The following is a 17539-nucleotide window of genomic DNA, read 5'->3' on the forward strand; positions in this document are numbered from 1 at the left end:
CCCACTAACCAACCGCAATCCTCAACTTTATCTTACTTGAAGATTATACAATTAATCCATTCCCTTTACATTCTCGTTACCGAGATCCCCGTTCAACTTTTGCGCACTCGACCCGACGAAGACAGACTCCATTGTAAGGATTTAACAATTTCTCTCGCTCCGTTGCATTTCACAGGGTAATAATAAAATATCACAATGGATGTCAACTCTATTCATGATAAGTACCCAAGATGAAGAGCGTCAGTAACATAATTCAACAAATCGGATATCAAGATTTGCCGAGGACTGTTTTAAACTGTGACGTGTACTTGTTTGAGTTGAATTTTTAATGTGAACGTAAAAGGAATGTTCATTCATGTCGGACGAGTTGTTGGTAAACAATATGTAATTTTGAAAATGGAGGCGTATAAAAGCGTGGCTCACATAGGCGGTGGCTGGTAATGGCTGAGCTACAGTGAACCAAACAAGAAGTAAAACTGTGCCGTCATTACATCAGCCGCGAGTGATCGCTCGGATCACAGATTAGTGTGTACAGAAATACAGCGACATAGTAAAACTGCAAGAAATAAAAATTTCAACACAAAAAACACTCAAATCGCTAATAAAAAAGTTATTATTAAAAATCAACATATGAAGGACTTATTATTTAAGTTTATTTATATATATAAATAGATCGCGAGTGACTTAGCATTTCTATTTACGTAATGGCCATGATATATAATATTGCACTTACGATTAAATTTATCGCACATACACATATCACATATAATCCGTAGCTGCATCCGACGCCCGACATACTAAATCAATTAAGTACCTGCAAGTTTTGGTTGCATTTAAGCTGTTTATTTAGGAATTAGCCACGCTTTATCAACGTTCGTGTAGCTTCGTTATATATGCACAGCGATTATTTAGGCTGAGTGGTAATTGTCGTTGATTAGTTTGAGCTGTCCGATACACGAAATTGTCGAAATGTATCGAGGAGTAAGAATTAGATATCGATGTTTCATGTATATGGGGCTTAAGTTTTGTATGCCTAGTTTTATAATTCATTGTCTATTATTATTTAAAAATTCGTAAAATTGGTGAAATATTTTCTTTTAAGTATTTTATTTGTCTTCAAAAATCAAATGTCAATCATAACAATAGTTCTATTATCTATAAAATTTCACAGATATTTTCTTTTCGTGTCTTGCCTTTTGTGTTTTTGATCTATGATTTAATGTGATTTTCACTTTAACTCAAATATATTAGCCAGGAAGTATATTTGCGCAGTTATAAAATATGTTTGCTGATATGTTGATGTTTATGAGGTTTTAAGTACCTATTAACAAAAATATTCGTCTTCAGCATAAAAAAAGGAAACTAAATCAAACACATAATTCATCATTCAAGCCAGCTGTCTATTATGAGTTGCACTTTTTAAAAGTTGATCATTAACACGGGCCGTGTCCCGTCATGTCCAAGTTCTGGAACGTTCATAAACTTTCCCGTAATTATTAAAAAAGTGTAGGGTTCCTTTTTGCCCCATGTTCGGCTTAGAATAATTAAAAGTTTTTAGTCATTGGTTCGTATATTAGATTGTTCGTATAGTAGATTGAAGAAGAGTCTCTCTTACAGCCTCATGCCAACCCTCATTGGGAATGCTTGCTTGAAGCTTGAATGCCAAAGCTTTAATATACCATGGTCGCCTCGTACGATATCTACGGGAGGACAATGAGGATAATAAGGATATTTATATATTATTTAGGATATTATTTATTTAGGAGAAGAATAATGAGGATATTTTATTTGAATATACAGCGCTGGTTACAAACTTTGGTCTTATGTTTGTATATTAAAGGTGGTGGTTGTTTATGAGTGAGAAAAAATTTCAGTTAACATTTTTTTACTATTCATACACAGTTGGCAATTAATTCTACAGTAAACCGAATCTAAATACTCTAGACGGTGGTAAGTAGTCGTAAAAGTCATGTCAAATACCTTTAGGTGACTTAAGTAAATATCTGACGCCAGTGTGTTAGGAACGCACTTGATACATACATTTTTTTAAGGACAGATTACACGTTTAGTCGTGTCACACATAAATAATAGAGTGATCATTAAACTTACCCACGTATCGTCGGTCAAAAAATTTAAATAAACAATAATATTATTTCGATAATAAAAATAACATGAAAAAAAAGCAATTACTACAATTAAAAGGCCGTCAAGATTTCATTTCGACAAAGCAATTATATCTATTGCAACAATAAATTCATCCTAATGATTTCGGTTTATTAACTTTTATATCGACTTATTTCAATAAAGAGAACCAATGTTATTACTGAGTAGAGGGCTTCTTTATACAAAGACAGTCCTTTGAAGCTTGGAAAATCTATAAGCCTGTAGATAACAATAGATAAGTCTTTGAAGTGTTTCAACGGTCTCAGAAATAGATTTCCATTCGGCTATAAAGAATGGTCATAAATTAGTTGTTTTCTAAAATATTACACATACCTGTACACCACGGTATTACCCATGTAATTATTTAAATACACTTAGCAGACGTCTCTAAGTAACAATCTACCTTTCTGCCAAATTTCATCTCAATCATAGTAGTAGTTTTCGAGATTTCGCGATGAGTATTTGAATATTTTTCGCTTTTATATATGTAAATTAATAAAACACTTAGAGTTGGTTGCACCGTCAACTTTCATGTTAACTTTAATCTGCGCAGAAGTACGCAAAGCACACCATTTTATCTAAATGTCAGTGGCGGCGCGCATGTTAAAGCCACAACAACGTTGACTGGTGCAACTTGCCCTAACATTCACTTAAACAAAAGTAACAACAGTTTTGTTTTATGTAAATCTAAGTACTTTTAAATAAACAATGCCGAAGTTAGTGCGGTAACTTTGTTGTGTTCTTACCTGAAGTTACGTCAAGTTATAATATTGTTTCCGTCGCTTTCATTTTACTTCTGACCTTTGGCTTAAGAATCGACATAAAGGATTCCGATGTCAAAATGTTTTACCTACTTATGATATATTCGTTGACATGTTGCTAAAATCTTTTCTGTTGTCTTATTTATAGTAGCAATTTTTAAACGCTTGTTCATACATAGACAGTCAACAAAATACATAAATCTTCGCTCGAAAAAATACAAGCCACCAATTTGAAATTGGAATGTAAAAATTATGACAGTTGTCTCAGATAGCCTCTAGAAATGAAATCGTCCGGAACGCCACCCTCTACTCCGGCGCAGGTTAATAAGTAATGAAGTGGATTCGCTCGAGTTTTGTTTGTTAAACTGATTATTCAAATACGAAAAACGTTTTCGGGTTTCCCTAAACTTCCCTCATATTTTATTCACCGATTTTTCACGGTTTGAGAAATTCGTAATTGCTGATAAGATTCGCCGGGATGTGGGTTTGTTTTTGTAGCATAATTACGGGTAGCGGTTATTTTAGTGCCAGATTAGATTATGATAATTCTTTGTGATTTGGTTTAATTTGTTTATACTGTGATGAGGAAGATTATTCTGCAAGTGATGTGGCTCAACTGTTAATTTCCAACGAGATTCTAAACCACTTATATTGTCATTTTATAGTTTGATTTTTGTATAAAATAAATAAAGTTTTAGTAAATAAATCTTACAAAATAAAAGAAAAAATAGTTTTGGACATTCTTTTGTTCTCCTTCTCATAAATTACTTGATATCTAGTATTTAATTACTGGGCAATAAAATATTCTTCGAGGGTATGTTAATAAGGAAACGCCTACAACTTTTCGGCCGAAAACTTTCCTAAGAAAACTAATTCGGGCCAGATTATTTCCAGTGTTTCCCAATCAATTCGCCAATAAAAACACGAGGATAAAATGCTCGTTGAGTTAGTGAAGTCGACGCTCCTTGGAGAATCATTACGAAAATACGACAAAATTGTTGAGCTCGGAGTTAAGAAGGGGTGTTATTTATGAGGGCAGAGGCCGGGGTGTATCTGAGTGACTCTATTAGCTCAACTAATATTTTCTTCTTGAAGTTAATTGTTATGTCGCCTTTAAGAGCAGGTGGTTTGTCCCATTAGGCTGCTCGGAGTAATGTCAGACACGAAACTTGAGCGGCGTCGAGGGACCCGAGGAAATATTTAAACAAATTAAAACTTTTTCTTTATGCCATTTCCCGAAGAGTGTTCTTATTGTGATTCGTTTTTATTGAGTTCCTGTAGGCCTGCTCTTAAAGGAATCGGTCAAGTGCGAATAGCTCTCATCAAACTTTTGTATTTGAAGTTGGTATATTTGTTCGCTGCACTTTATTATGCTTCATTATCTCTCGAATATATTTTCTACTGTACATTTTAGTTTATACATATAAGATATATGCTACTTTAAGATACCAATTCAGTGAAAAATTTAAATGTACCTGATGTCCTGGTGATACCTGGTGTCCAAAACATACCGTATACCCTGCTATATGGTGAGTCGTCAGTGGTGTTCAATGACTCATTAATATCTTATTATTACAGCTTAAAACCCTTGAATACGAAAGTGATAATTCATCTAACGTAGTTATACTTCACTTACACATTTTAAATATATATTTCTTGGTAGTTATTCCTTGGCTAGCTTCACATTCATTGTTTCGATTTGGTCGACAACCGTGTAAATCTGAGTTCGGAAGTATTTCTATTAGTTTGGTCGCAGTCCAGACAACCTGACGGACGTGAGGCTGTACAACCGGACCATTGTTCTCAACTGCTCAAGTAACCGCCTGCCCAAGTGGGAAAACTGCCGGATAGTTTGAGAAGCACTTGCCTACACTTTGAGAATGAATTGGTAAAATTTTGTAACGAAATTTGCTGTTGTTTTATTTAGTTTTTAAAAGATAATCAGCGTATAATAGTATATGAAAAACCCAAAAGTTTTAATAATAATATTACGGATTTATAGGTTGGCTGCTTATATTTTGATAAAAGCCACAATTTCTTTTTCTAATTGTTTTTTTTTTTAATTTCCTATCTAATATTCCTAAAAAAACAAATTTCTGTTGTGTTTTATGTAAAAAGTACACCTTTTTCTATTAAATAAATGTAACTTTCAAGGTACAACATAACACAATTTTCTAGCTGCAACAAAGTGAAGAAATACCAACACTTTCTTGAATTCGCTACAGGGGAGCGAAGACAAGTAGACAATGATATTAAATCGCCTTAAACTTGTTAATGCATTAAATCTCGGGACACAAAGGAAAAAAAATTAAGAGGACACTTGAACGAGTACCTACACGTAGCAAATTATTGCGACAGGTATCTCTGGGGCATTCAGTCCTCCCCTTAAATGAAATACTTAATAATAGAACCGCATCTTGGAGTAGCTCAGATAATGTTGAGGGAAATTATCCTTTATTGTTGTTGTTGCAAAGATCGGACAAATATGATGTGACGCTAGACAATTCTTAGGTTTTCATTGAGAATTGTGATGCATTCTGTTGCAAGATAATTCACATTAGAACATTTTAAGTTTAAAGAATTTTATGTCTGTGTCTGTAATAGTCAACATTCTTTTCTTGTATCAATATTTCGCGAGTTTTGCCAACTGCCGAATCAAAAATTATACTATAAATTATTATAACAATTATTAGTATTTCGTTTTTATCCTAACCGAAATTAGTTAAGATTCTAATTTGGAAGAATTTATTTTATATATGTCTTTATCTTACCGGAAAATTAAAACACAGGTGTTGTATCGTCATTATTTTTGCCCGAAATTTTAATCGGGCGATTTAAATTTCGAATAAAATTTCATACTTTTGGAGGTACGCTTTAATCTGTAATTATGGCATGGCCTATTTAAGAGATGAAACGGAACCTCCAACCTTTCCCTTGAAAGCAATCCCAACATATGCTACCTACATTTAAATCCGACAAAACCATAATCAAAAGGTAATCGCACACAAGCATTAACTCAAAAGGCACCTCAGAGGTTCGACATTGATCACTGAACCGAACTTCGGTTTCGTAACGTCGCCCTAGGGAGTCACCCGATGTCGCTATCCATCCTTCTCCCTCGCCCTGAATAACAAATACGAAAGAAAGCAACGACGATATAGGCCCACCAAATTGCCCATAACAATACCGCATTAGGTCACAATCTATGTCGCAGGATACGTCATAATCTATTTTTTCGGTAGAATCCTCAGTGATTTGGGCAGACAATGGCCGACGAATGATGGGTTGAAATGATCGGTATATTATGCCTTTTATATTTGGATACTCTAATATATGATGTTAGTTATTAGTCTTTGATAAGTTTTCTTCTTTGATTAAGTACATACCTATAGGATTTGATAAGAAAGAGAACTTATGAGATCAAATACGACTGTGAAGATCTAATTTCTGAAGTGCCTTGACTTTGACTACTGGTACGAACTACGACATGGAATGTTTAAGTAACAAACTGTGTAACAACTTAATAAATAATGTACATAACTTAACAAATTTTAGTTAATAATATATCCAATTCCAACATATATTTCCGGTACTCTATCACGCACGTATGCACATTCTTTATAAAATCCCGCTGCAGTTTACCGAAAGTTTCGGCCATATATTAGATAAAGTCGTGGGGCAGGATCAGTTTTTCAATAAAGCACACCGGTCACGCGCCGCGGCAATCACTTTAGAGAACGATTCCGTGGACGCCGACCATTGTTTGCTTAAAAGTTCAAATTTCATTTTTCAATGCACTTTTAGTAGGTGAAACTACGTTAACTTTAAATCAATATTTAAGATGCAATACTATTTTTAAATCAAGAGTACTTACATTTTTGAATTCGATTTTTATTCACCAGTGTCTGATCTAACGAATAAAACGTGTTTTCATATAACTTAGCTAATTTAGCCGTATTGGGACATAAAGTACCTATTACCCAGTATTATGTTAATACTGTCTGATTTAAATGATAGCTTTTCTGCCAAAACAATATGTAGATGCTATGTTAGTTTACTTTTTAGTCTTAATTGGAAAATTTATAATTATTTCCACAAAAGGGGATATGACGTCATATGTTTCAGGACATCCGCTTGTAGGTGTCTTCATTATTGTGCTAATTATTGCGTTGTGTGAAATTATGCGCATACTGCGTCCGGATCTGCATAATACATTGTTGTCTAACAAAGGAAACCTTACGAAGATTAATAGAAATCTCTGTTGAAACGTTATCAATCATTTTTAAAAACGTCCACGAATTCCAGCTTTTTTATCAATATAATAGGTAAAAAAGAATATTTTTATTTATATTTTTCATCGTGACAAAGCCTGATGTATAAATAAAATAAGCGATAAAAAATTCTGGGAAATTCGTGATCCAGAAAATGTTCGACGGGAGCGATTCAGACAAAAATAATACAAAGAGTAAATCACCCCGCTGTCCGTCTGACGGGTTAAATTTTTTATTCGCCGTATTCCCGCAAATTTTGGTTCGCATGTGCGTGAAACCAGAGGAATCCCCGTTTAAACAAATCACCACTAAACAAACGCTTCTACAGGTAGGAATAATTCAGCAAAAGGTCACCTGTTACGGGTATCCGAAGTCGCATCGATCATCGGGAGTGCGTTGTGTAGACCTTCCGCGTAATGTGGCCCCAGGGAGGGCCTTGGCGCCGCCGCCGTCGCGCACCGAGACAAACCCCTGACTTGGCCGCCAAACACAACTTATCAAAACCTTGTTTACTTGTAATTTTTTCACACCCGTCATTTCTGCTTCGCTAAACCCTACCGACGTATCTAACATCTGAAAACTTAATAAGGAATTTATAATTAACCCGAACTCGTGTTACGCGTCGCGTCTACATGAATATTTACAATGCAATTTCGTTTAATTCCAGATTTATCACTGGTTTGTGAGTTTTAAAAATATTCCTTCGTGGCCAAATTTGGGAAAGTCGCGTAACGGGCGCGTACGGTACGGTGACAGCGCATCTCTGTTCGCGTGTATTGTTCGTGTCCTAACCGCCGACTTTCCATTTATTTCTCTATGAATACGTTATTACCTGCTCGCCCCGCTTATCAAAGTTTATTTGCAGCGTGTGGTTTACTCTGTGCCGGTGCTTATTCGTTATTACAGCGCCGGAGTGTTTTATTGTCTGGGCGGGGCTCAAATCGCGCACGACGCTCTTGTTTTTCGCTATTTTTCCTCCCGACTTTTACAGGATTTGAAGTTGATTTTATGTCTTTTTTGTTGCAGATTGAAGACGCCATGTTAATGTTCGATAAACAAACCAATAGGCACAGAGGTAAGTTTTAGCTAAGGTTTTAATGAATTTTTTAAATTATCCTAGTGACTTTATTTGTTTTACATAACTTTATTTCATATGAAAACCTAGATACACAAGAAATAGAAAAAAAGAAAATATTAACAACGGCGGACTTATCCCATCAAACTCGAATCTCAATAAGATGCATTTATATTAATAAACATTATAATACGCTAATACTAGTTTAAATTACCATAATATTTTTTACATTAAATTAGTATTACAACAAAACCTTGACTTTATTATCAAATGGATGTATATATTAGAACATAATATAAATACTGAGTAAGGTAAGGTATTGAAAAAATAAAGATAAATGTTCAGAACAGTACCATAAATTACCCATAGCACCTACGGAGCATGCACGCCACTTCACCTTATTTTTTCCGATAAAAGCAAAAAAACAATGGAACTAGGTACTTGTATTTTTTGTAACCTACCTACGGAAATACATTTTTGAGCACGCCTTGGAATCACTTTTGATATGAATTTAAATTAAGCAATGATAATGCGATTCCGACATAACTAACTAAAAAATTACAAATTAAAAATGGCATAAACTATAGAAACGTATCAATTGATAATTTACAAAAAATAGAGCTTGATAATTATTTTTTTTGTTTTTATTACCTGAATTATTATCCAACATTGTCACCTGGTCACCAGCAATGCGAGAAGTAGGTTCGAGGCAACATCGCAACTAAATACAATTACCATTTTTCGATGCTGTACTCCTCTCCCTTGTGATACGACTATTTCCAACTAATAAATAACAAATCGACACCCAGATAAAATATATGGCTTCCCAACCCAGATTTTGCACAACAGGGGAAAGGACCCAAGAATGTTACTGTTTTCAATTTCACCGTCGTGTTATTTCTGGTAATAGGAAGGTAATTTTAGTTAAACAAACGACGATATAAATTTTGTCCCAAAATACTAAACTCTGGGGCTTACATAATCAGTTTCTTTCATTATGTTCGCCACGCGTAAGATTTTAATTAAAATCCTCTCGAAAATCGTGTTAAGGCGAACCATCTTTTGTTGCCAACGAAGGTACCCTTGTAGCAGTTAGAGCAAATACAACGGTATATTTGCTTTTGTAATCCACATTACACAAAAACAAGTTGACCCAAATATTCAGCCTGGGTGAAATATCGTTGCGCCGTCATTTATGCAAGTTCGCAAAAACGAATCCTGGACATAGAGTCGAGCGAAACTCATTCCTTTCTTGTTGGCATAAGACATCAAATGATTTACGCACGCGTTTTTACTGGCCCCAACTTCTATGCCCTTTGCGTGTCATTTGGATGATATTTTGAAATCCCTCCGTTTGTAATTATAAAGACCTTATCATAGGAACATACTTAGTGCGAACTTACGAAGTGGAAAATTGCCACACTAAATAACAATTTTTTAGCCGTATAATGTTTGAAAAATATGAAAGGTCTGCACATAAAGGGGAATAAAATTAATTTCTCAATAAGATTTGATACGATTCAAATATGTACATGTATATCGTAAGCAATAATCTAATATAAATATTCTTTAGGCCACCCCTAATACCGCTGGCGGGGTTATTATCCCGAAACGTAATCAGTTGGGTCGTTGATCGTTCCCCGCGCTCCCCCGCCGCGAGCAACGGTTCCTAATATACGTCTGTGTTTACTTTATTCGCAAAAATAGTTTAAGTGACGTTTCCTAGTTTTAATACGTATCAACAAGTGACTAGTACTACATACAATAAAACTGTGCAAAAAAAACATCGAAATGGTCCAAAAATAATGGATAATAGCAAAAACATTCAAAATCAATCAGTTACCAGTGAACATTTAGTTTAAAGCAGTGTTTGTGACTCAAATCAGCTGTGATTCATCAGCTGACCGAACCAGTTGTGTCGTCGTCGACGCTCCGCCTACTCACCGCAAACCTACTCTGACGTCACTAATTCTCTCGCATACGTACTGCGTTTTTGGCGTGAGTCATTATGTACGGCTGGCGTCGTGGTCAAGTGCACGACTTTGAATAGAAGAGTCCCATGTTCGAGCCTCGCTGGTTTACGTCCTATTTGTGATAAATTTTGTTAAAGTTATTTTACTTACCAAGGAACCCACTATATCATTATAAAATGGATAACGACAATATCACTATTCGCAGAGGTAGAACTCAATCGAATGATTCTATGAACACTTCATTTATATCAATAAAATCAAATCAGGGTTGTTTAAGTTTACCAGATTTGTCAACTATACAAAATATAGAAGTGGATGAATTAAAGTCGGAATTAACTGCCGTAAAATTACAACTAGGCAATGCGAATTTAGAAATACAAAAATTAAAAGAAGAATCCGAAAACATGCATAAACAAATTGAACAACACCAAATAACGATTTCTAAATTGTCTAAGTTATACGCCGATTTGACTGGTTGTTACATAGACGAACCGGAAAACAATACGAAACCTCAGCTATCCTCCAATATAGTTAGTCCGTCTCTTCAGAAAAAGGAAGACAATGTTTTGCATGCATCTCCCATAGGCGAAAAAAGCGCGATCACAGAGATGATTGATCCGAAGCCGAATATAAAAAAGTCCCGACATTTGCGTATTGATGAGCCTACAAATAAAAAATACAACGATGAACAACGTAAACAACGTATTCTTATTGTAGGAGGAGGACAGTGTAGAGGATTGGCGTCTGCACTAATATCATCAAGAAAAAACAGCAAATTTTCTCACTATGACATCAGTTCCATTATAAAACCCAATGCAAGTACAGAAGAAATACTGAAATCATGTTACACAAACAATCTTGGCCAACAGGACTACGTGATCATATGCGTCGGCGAAAATGACCACAATCCAACAAATTATTTAATAGAACTGTCTTCGACATTAAAATATTTGCAAAAACGAAATATTAATGCTATTGTAATAAATATTAACTACAACAGACATTTAAATGAATGTACCTTAAATAATTTAATTAAAACTGTATGTCAATATTTTCCCACTAGTAAATACATAGAATTAGATCATTATTGTAGTAGATATTATAACCATAAAAAATATTTGTATGATTTGAGTTACAAAATTAATATTGTAATTGACTCGTATGAATACAACTCAAAATATTTAACATTTAGAAACTCTAGAAACTATCACGAAACCAGTTGTACTACCAACCGAGTGGATAAAGATATATCTCGGCAAAAGCCACGTAAAGGAACGATACCATTCTATTTTCAAAAAGTAAACAGCAATTCTACCAAGAGCGATGCATATACGAAGAATGACATAGGGAATGTTGTATCAAATGATCAACAAAGTAGAACATTTTTTCGTTCCCAGTCAAATTAATAAAATAACCCTTTTACACCAAAATATAGCAGGTTTGGTTAATAAAACGGAAATATTAGAAGTTTATGAAGAGGAGTTTTCTAATAATCAATTACGCTTAGATATCCTTTGTTTTTCGGAAACCTTTATCAAATCTGGAGAGGAATATAATGTTAATTTCAAAAATTTCAATCTTGCATCTTTTTACTCACGAGATGATATAAAGAGAGGGGGCGTATGTATACTTTTAAGGAAAAATTTAAATTTTAAAGAAATTCCTCTATGTAAGCAATCTTCGATAGACAGTGTATTCGAATGTTGTGGTGCGGACATAACATCGCTCGGTGTTGTAATCATCTGTGTTTATAGAACCCCAGACTCAAACCTTTCAGAATTTTTCACAAAACTTGAATCATTATTACATCAAATACAGTCACATTGTAATAAAAAAATTATTACAGCTGGAGATTTTAACGTGAATATGTTAGAAACTAATAGTGATTCTCAAAGGTTGAGCGGTATATTTCTTAATCATAATTTAGTACAACACATAAAAGAACCAACAAGACAAAAAAGGTGTATTGATCTCATTGCTAGCAATTTCAAAGATGGTGTAGGAAAAACTCACAACCTCTACCTTTCAGACCACAATACAGGCCAAACTCTTACGTTTAAGATACGGACAGAAGACGAAAGAAAATACTATTATAAAATTCAACGTAACTTCTCTAAAGAAAATGTCCAAAAATTTCAAGAATGTCTTTCAGCCCTAACATGGTCCGAAGTTATGAGCGAAACCTGTTTAAATAAAGCATTTGATGAATTTCATGATAACTTCTGTATGTTTTTTAATCTATGCTTTCCATTACAAAAAATTAAAGTTAATACTAACGCCGGGTCACCAAAATGGATAACAAAAGGTATCAGAAAAGCATGCAGACATAAACGTCAACTCCGATTTAACTGCTACAGGCATCACACGGAAGAAAATAAATTAATATACATGAATTACAATAAAATTCTACGGAAATGCATGAATACTTCCAAACGGTGCCTGAATTTAAAAACTATTAAAAGTGCCAAAAATAAATGCAAGGCAACCTGGAATATTATAAAAAATAAAACTGACAAAGTGTATATCAATAATGACATCGAATCAATAAATACGAACGGAATAAATATCACTGACCCACGACATATCGCGGAAACATTCAATGACTATTATATAAATATAACTAACACTGACCAGAAAGCAAAACCACAAAGACCATCTTGCAACACCAACCAGCAAATTAACGATAGTTTGTATCTTACACCTTGTACCGAAGACGAGGTTATCAAAATAATTCAATCATTAAATAATACCAAAGCAGTGGGTTATGATGATATTCCTACTTTTATATTAAAATTATGTGCTGGTTTAATTGCAAAAGTCTTGACATATCTTATTAATTTATCATTTGTAAATGGCAAATTTCCTAATAAATTGAAAATCTCTATAGTAAAACCGCTTTTTAAGAAGGGAGATAAAATAGAGCTCAATAATTATAGACCTATTACTTTGATTCCTGTGTTATCCAAAATATTTGAAAAAGCTATGTTAAGGCGCATAAATTCATTTATCAATAAACACAACATCATTATTGAAGAACAAAATGGGTTCCAACAGAACAAATCTACCACTCTGGCAGCCTTTTCTCTTATTAGTACTATCACACAAAATATTGATAATAAAAAACCGGTTGTGACAGTGTTTTTTGATATGTCAAAGGCTTTCGACTTTGTCGATCATGTAAATTTGGTCGGAAAATTAGAAAGATATGGCATTAGGGGTTTAGTTAATGACTGGATAAAAAGCTATTTGACAAATAGAACCCAATGCGTGGAAATATCTCGTATAAATAAAAAAAATGAAATGCAATCACACCGTTCCATTTTCAAAGAAAACAAATACGGGGTTCCACAAGGAAGTATATTGGGACCACTGCTATTTTTACTTTATATAAATGACATTATTTCAATAACTAAAAATAAATGTGTTTTGTTTGCTGACGACATTTCTATAATTATTGCTGATACTGACGACGATGTTAAATTCGAAACTGCCATAAATGTAACTGTTGAAGCGGTAACTAAATGGTTGAAATCTAATAATCTGCACGTAAATATTGGAAAAACGACATTTATACAATTTTTAAATTATCAGACTGTTAAACCTACTCTAAATATAAATTGCCAGAACCAACATTTGACAGAGGCTACTAGTACACTTTTCCTTGGGCTCACATTAGATAGCCATTGTAATTGGAAGGCTCATATAGATAGTGTGTGTAAAAAACTAAATAAATTTGTATTTGCTCTAAGGAAATTAAGGTCTATTTCTAATGAAAACATTGCTCGTACAGCGTACCACGGTTACGTAGCGTCAGTATTAAGATATGGACTTCTATTGTGGGGAAATTCAACAGACATAAAAAGGGCATTTATTACACAAAAAAAATGTTTAAGAGCATTGTATGGGAAGGGTCCTCTTGAGTCTTGTCGACCATTATTTAAGAATCATAGCATCCTGACTCTTACCTGTATGTACATCCTCGAGGTAGGAACTTTCGTTAGATCGCATTCGAACTATTTTACTAGAATCGGTGATATAGCCAACCGCAGATTTCCACATAGAGATCCCACTCGATTGGTAATACCAATTTGTAGAACTTCGCTTTTTGGTAATAATTGTTATGTCATGTCGGTAAAGGTGTATAACAAATTACCAAAGGATATTAGAGAGTTGCCAGAAAAACATTTTAAAACTCAATTGAGAAAATGGTTACTTGACCAATGTTTCTATGACATGGAAGAATTCTGGACCATGAGATGTCCATAATTTATAGTTTTATTTTAAGGAAATTATTGGCTTATTATTGGTTTAAATGTAAATTAGTATAATATTGTAATTGTAATTAAGGTACAAGTAGAAACATGATAAATTAAGATGACATTAATCGTGAAAATTTACATGCCGAGAAACGGCGAGACATGCTGGTCTATATCTTTTATTTGTAACACCTTTTTATACCGTGTTTCATGTAAATAAATAATTTCTATTTCTATTTCTATTTCTATTTCTATTTCGGGTTATCCTTGCAAGAAATGTAAAAATATCCGCTGTTTATTTGTATCAAACTCGGCGAAGAGGCAACCCAAACGCGTATTCAAACTGAATATGAATACAAACTGCCCTGCGAACGGCGGAATGGCGAAAATCAAATTAGGTATGGCGTGAATACTTCACGGCGACGTCGGGAAAAAAAATTGAAATCAAATATTCATTGACTCTCAACCGGATAAGCCCGCCCACAGCCATTTCAATACATTTTATTATCTATTTTTCGTTCGAGGATCAGTCACTCCGATATGACTTTCTTCAAATACATAGCCTTGTTTGTATTGGTCATTCTGTCAGCGCTTGGATTTTCATTTTGTCAAAATTATCATGAATATGTAAAAAAATATGTACTCCACGTAAATAAATACGTAACCGAATTTGCAAAATCAAATGTAAAAGAATTTACTTATTCATAATATTTATCAAAATAAATTTATTTGATTATATAGATTAATTTTTACTTTATAAATAATTTCATGATCTTTTACCTGATATATCGATAAATCACATGTTGAATAGGGACTTAATTCAAACGGGAATTTCTGTGTAAAGCTGTTAAATCTGTGAAAAATAAAAACCTTTTAGCCATAACTGTCTGCGCGGTGCGCGCGTTGTGTGAGTGCGTGCTTTGCGTGCATTATTTTTGTGACAATGTCGAAATTGTTAAAGTGTTCGTCGTGTAACATTGTGATAAACGAAGTGTTAGCTTTTATATCAAATAAAATTGAAGTGATGGACGAAGAAAGTCTTGGTCGTCTATGTGTTACCGGTTTTTCGGAAAATGATATAAAGCTTGCTAAGGATCTATTATTTGAGTCCATATCAACGGCAAAAAGAAAAAAGATAAGAAAGAGGCAGGGAAAAGCTCTTAGAGATATCGACGACATTATTTGTGTTCTCAAAGAATTACGTCCTGAAGAAATACCCGTTTTTGTCGCCAGAGAGTTGCACAAATTGCCACCAGTGACATTTGACCATGTCGATGTAACTCGGTTATTAAAAGACAACTTAAAGATGCGCTATGATATAGACTATTTAAAAGAGGAGTGTGTCTCCAAAAGGCAATTGGAGGAGCTAAAATTGGAGATTGAGAATTTGAAAAAAGCTTCCATTGTTAACAACTTTCAAAGTAAAGTAAACTATAAGCGAGGGGCGTGCTTAGTGGACAGTTTTGAATATGATAGTGGCCCCATGGGATTGCCTCCAGCACATATTGAACAAGACATATCAATAAATCATCATCTTTCGTCAAAAAATGTCTGCAGGTACCGCCCAATAATTGAAGGTAGTGTAGAATCACTTACACCAACGCAAACTATGAACGTATCTAAGAGCGATGTCGACGCCGGATCAGCTGACAAACCGGTAGCGGACCGTGATACTTGCGATGCATTGATGACTCATGACGTCTGCTTATCGCCCGAGCCTGCTCCGCCGCGACACACTGCCGGCCCGAACCAGACCGATCTATGCGAAATAAAAACACTGACATCGTCAGAACTTCTACCGGAGGGTGAGTCGACGTCAGAAGAGGGGAAGTGGATACCGGTGCAAAACAGAAAGCGTAATCGATTTGCAGCAAAAAGAGGAAGTGCAGTGGTTGGCGATAGCACCAACTTTAAGGCCGCCGCTACTAAGGTTGCTATTTATATTTACAACGTTTCGAAGGCAACGACAGTGAGTGACATTGCTAACTATGTACATAAAAAAGTAAACATTCCTGTTACGCTAGTAAAAGTGAATATGAAAGTATTGAAGGATTATGATGCCTATAAAGTATTCGTTCCCAAACAAAATATTGATTTGTTTTTGAAAAATGATTTTTGGCCAGAGGGAATTGCATTCCGACGTTTTATCGACTTTGGTGGAACGAACGGAGGCTTACCCGGATTATCGAGTAAAAATACACATAAATAATGTCAGTTACAACAACAACTAAAATGATTAGTTTTAACTGCAAAAACGTAGTGCGATCAGTGGATTGTGTGAGATCCTTGTGTCAGAAGGCCGACATAGTTGCGCTTCAAGAGACGTGGCTACTACCGCATGATATCCAGTTTCTGGGCAGCATAGACGACAACTTCGCGTTTACAGGCAATTCTGCCGTGGACACATCCGCTGGAGTGCTGAGAGGTCGACCGTATGGGGGAGTTGCGTTGTTGTGGCGGAAAGCGGTATTCCCGTGTGTATCAGTGCTAACATGCAGAAGTGTGCGTCTCGCGGCTATTAAAATAACACAGGGTGAGCGTTCGTTTTTGGTTATAACAGTGTACATGCCAACCGATTGCAAAGAAAATTTAGTTGAGTTTACGGAGTGCATGAGTGAAATCTACGCTATTGTTGAAAGTAATGATGTGGAAACAGTGTTCATTCTGGGCGACTTCAACGCACATCCCGGTGAGCAATTTTCCTTAGAACTATTGAATTTTTGTACTGAACAGTATTGGTCGTGCATTGACATGGACTTATTACCAAGCGATACCTATACTTTTGTTAGTGACGTGTATGGGTGTTTGAGGTGGCTAGACCACTGCGTAGTGACTGCTGCGGCCCGTGCAACCGTATTGAATGTGTCAGTAGTCCATGGTGTGTATTGGTCTGATCACATCCCAATGTCAATTGAGTGTAATATTAATGCTATCAAGCCTAAAATATTGTTATCAAATACTCCGCAGAATACAGTACGTTGGGGGGAAAGGGATACGTGTCAGATAGATAAATATCATGAATTTTGTCATTCCAAGCTTA

At 34.9% G+C, this 17539-nt stretch overlaps 1 protein-coding gene across 6 annotated transcripts in view; it reads left to right on the forward strand.

Moving 5' to 3' along the window:
* Rbp6 (RNA-binding protein 6) overlaps positions 1–17539 on the forward strand; it is a 473180-nt gene that overhangs the window by 329932 nt on the left and 125709 nt on the right. For all 6 annotated transcript variants that reach the window (XM_053769559.2, XM_053769561.2, XM_053769560.2 and 3 more), the window contains one exon: positions 8222–8270. In XM_053769559.2, the coding sequence (XP_053625534.1) occupies positions 8222–8270 (49 nt within the window). The remainder of the gene's footprint in view (positions 1–8221; positions 8271–17539) is intronic.

The sequence above is a fragment of the Plodia interpunctella genome, chromosome 3 (assembly GCF_027563975.2).
Source record: "Plodia interpunctella isolate USDA-ARS_2022_Savannah chromosome 3, ilPloInte3.2, whole genome shotgun sequence".
Lineage (NCBI taxonomy): Eukaryota > Metazoa > Arthropoda > Insecta > Lepidoptera > Pyralidae > Plodia > Plodia interpunctella.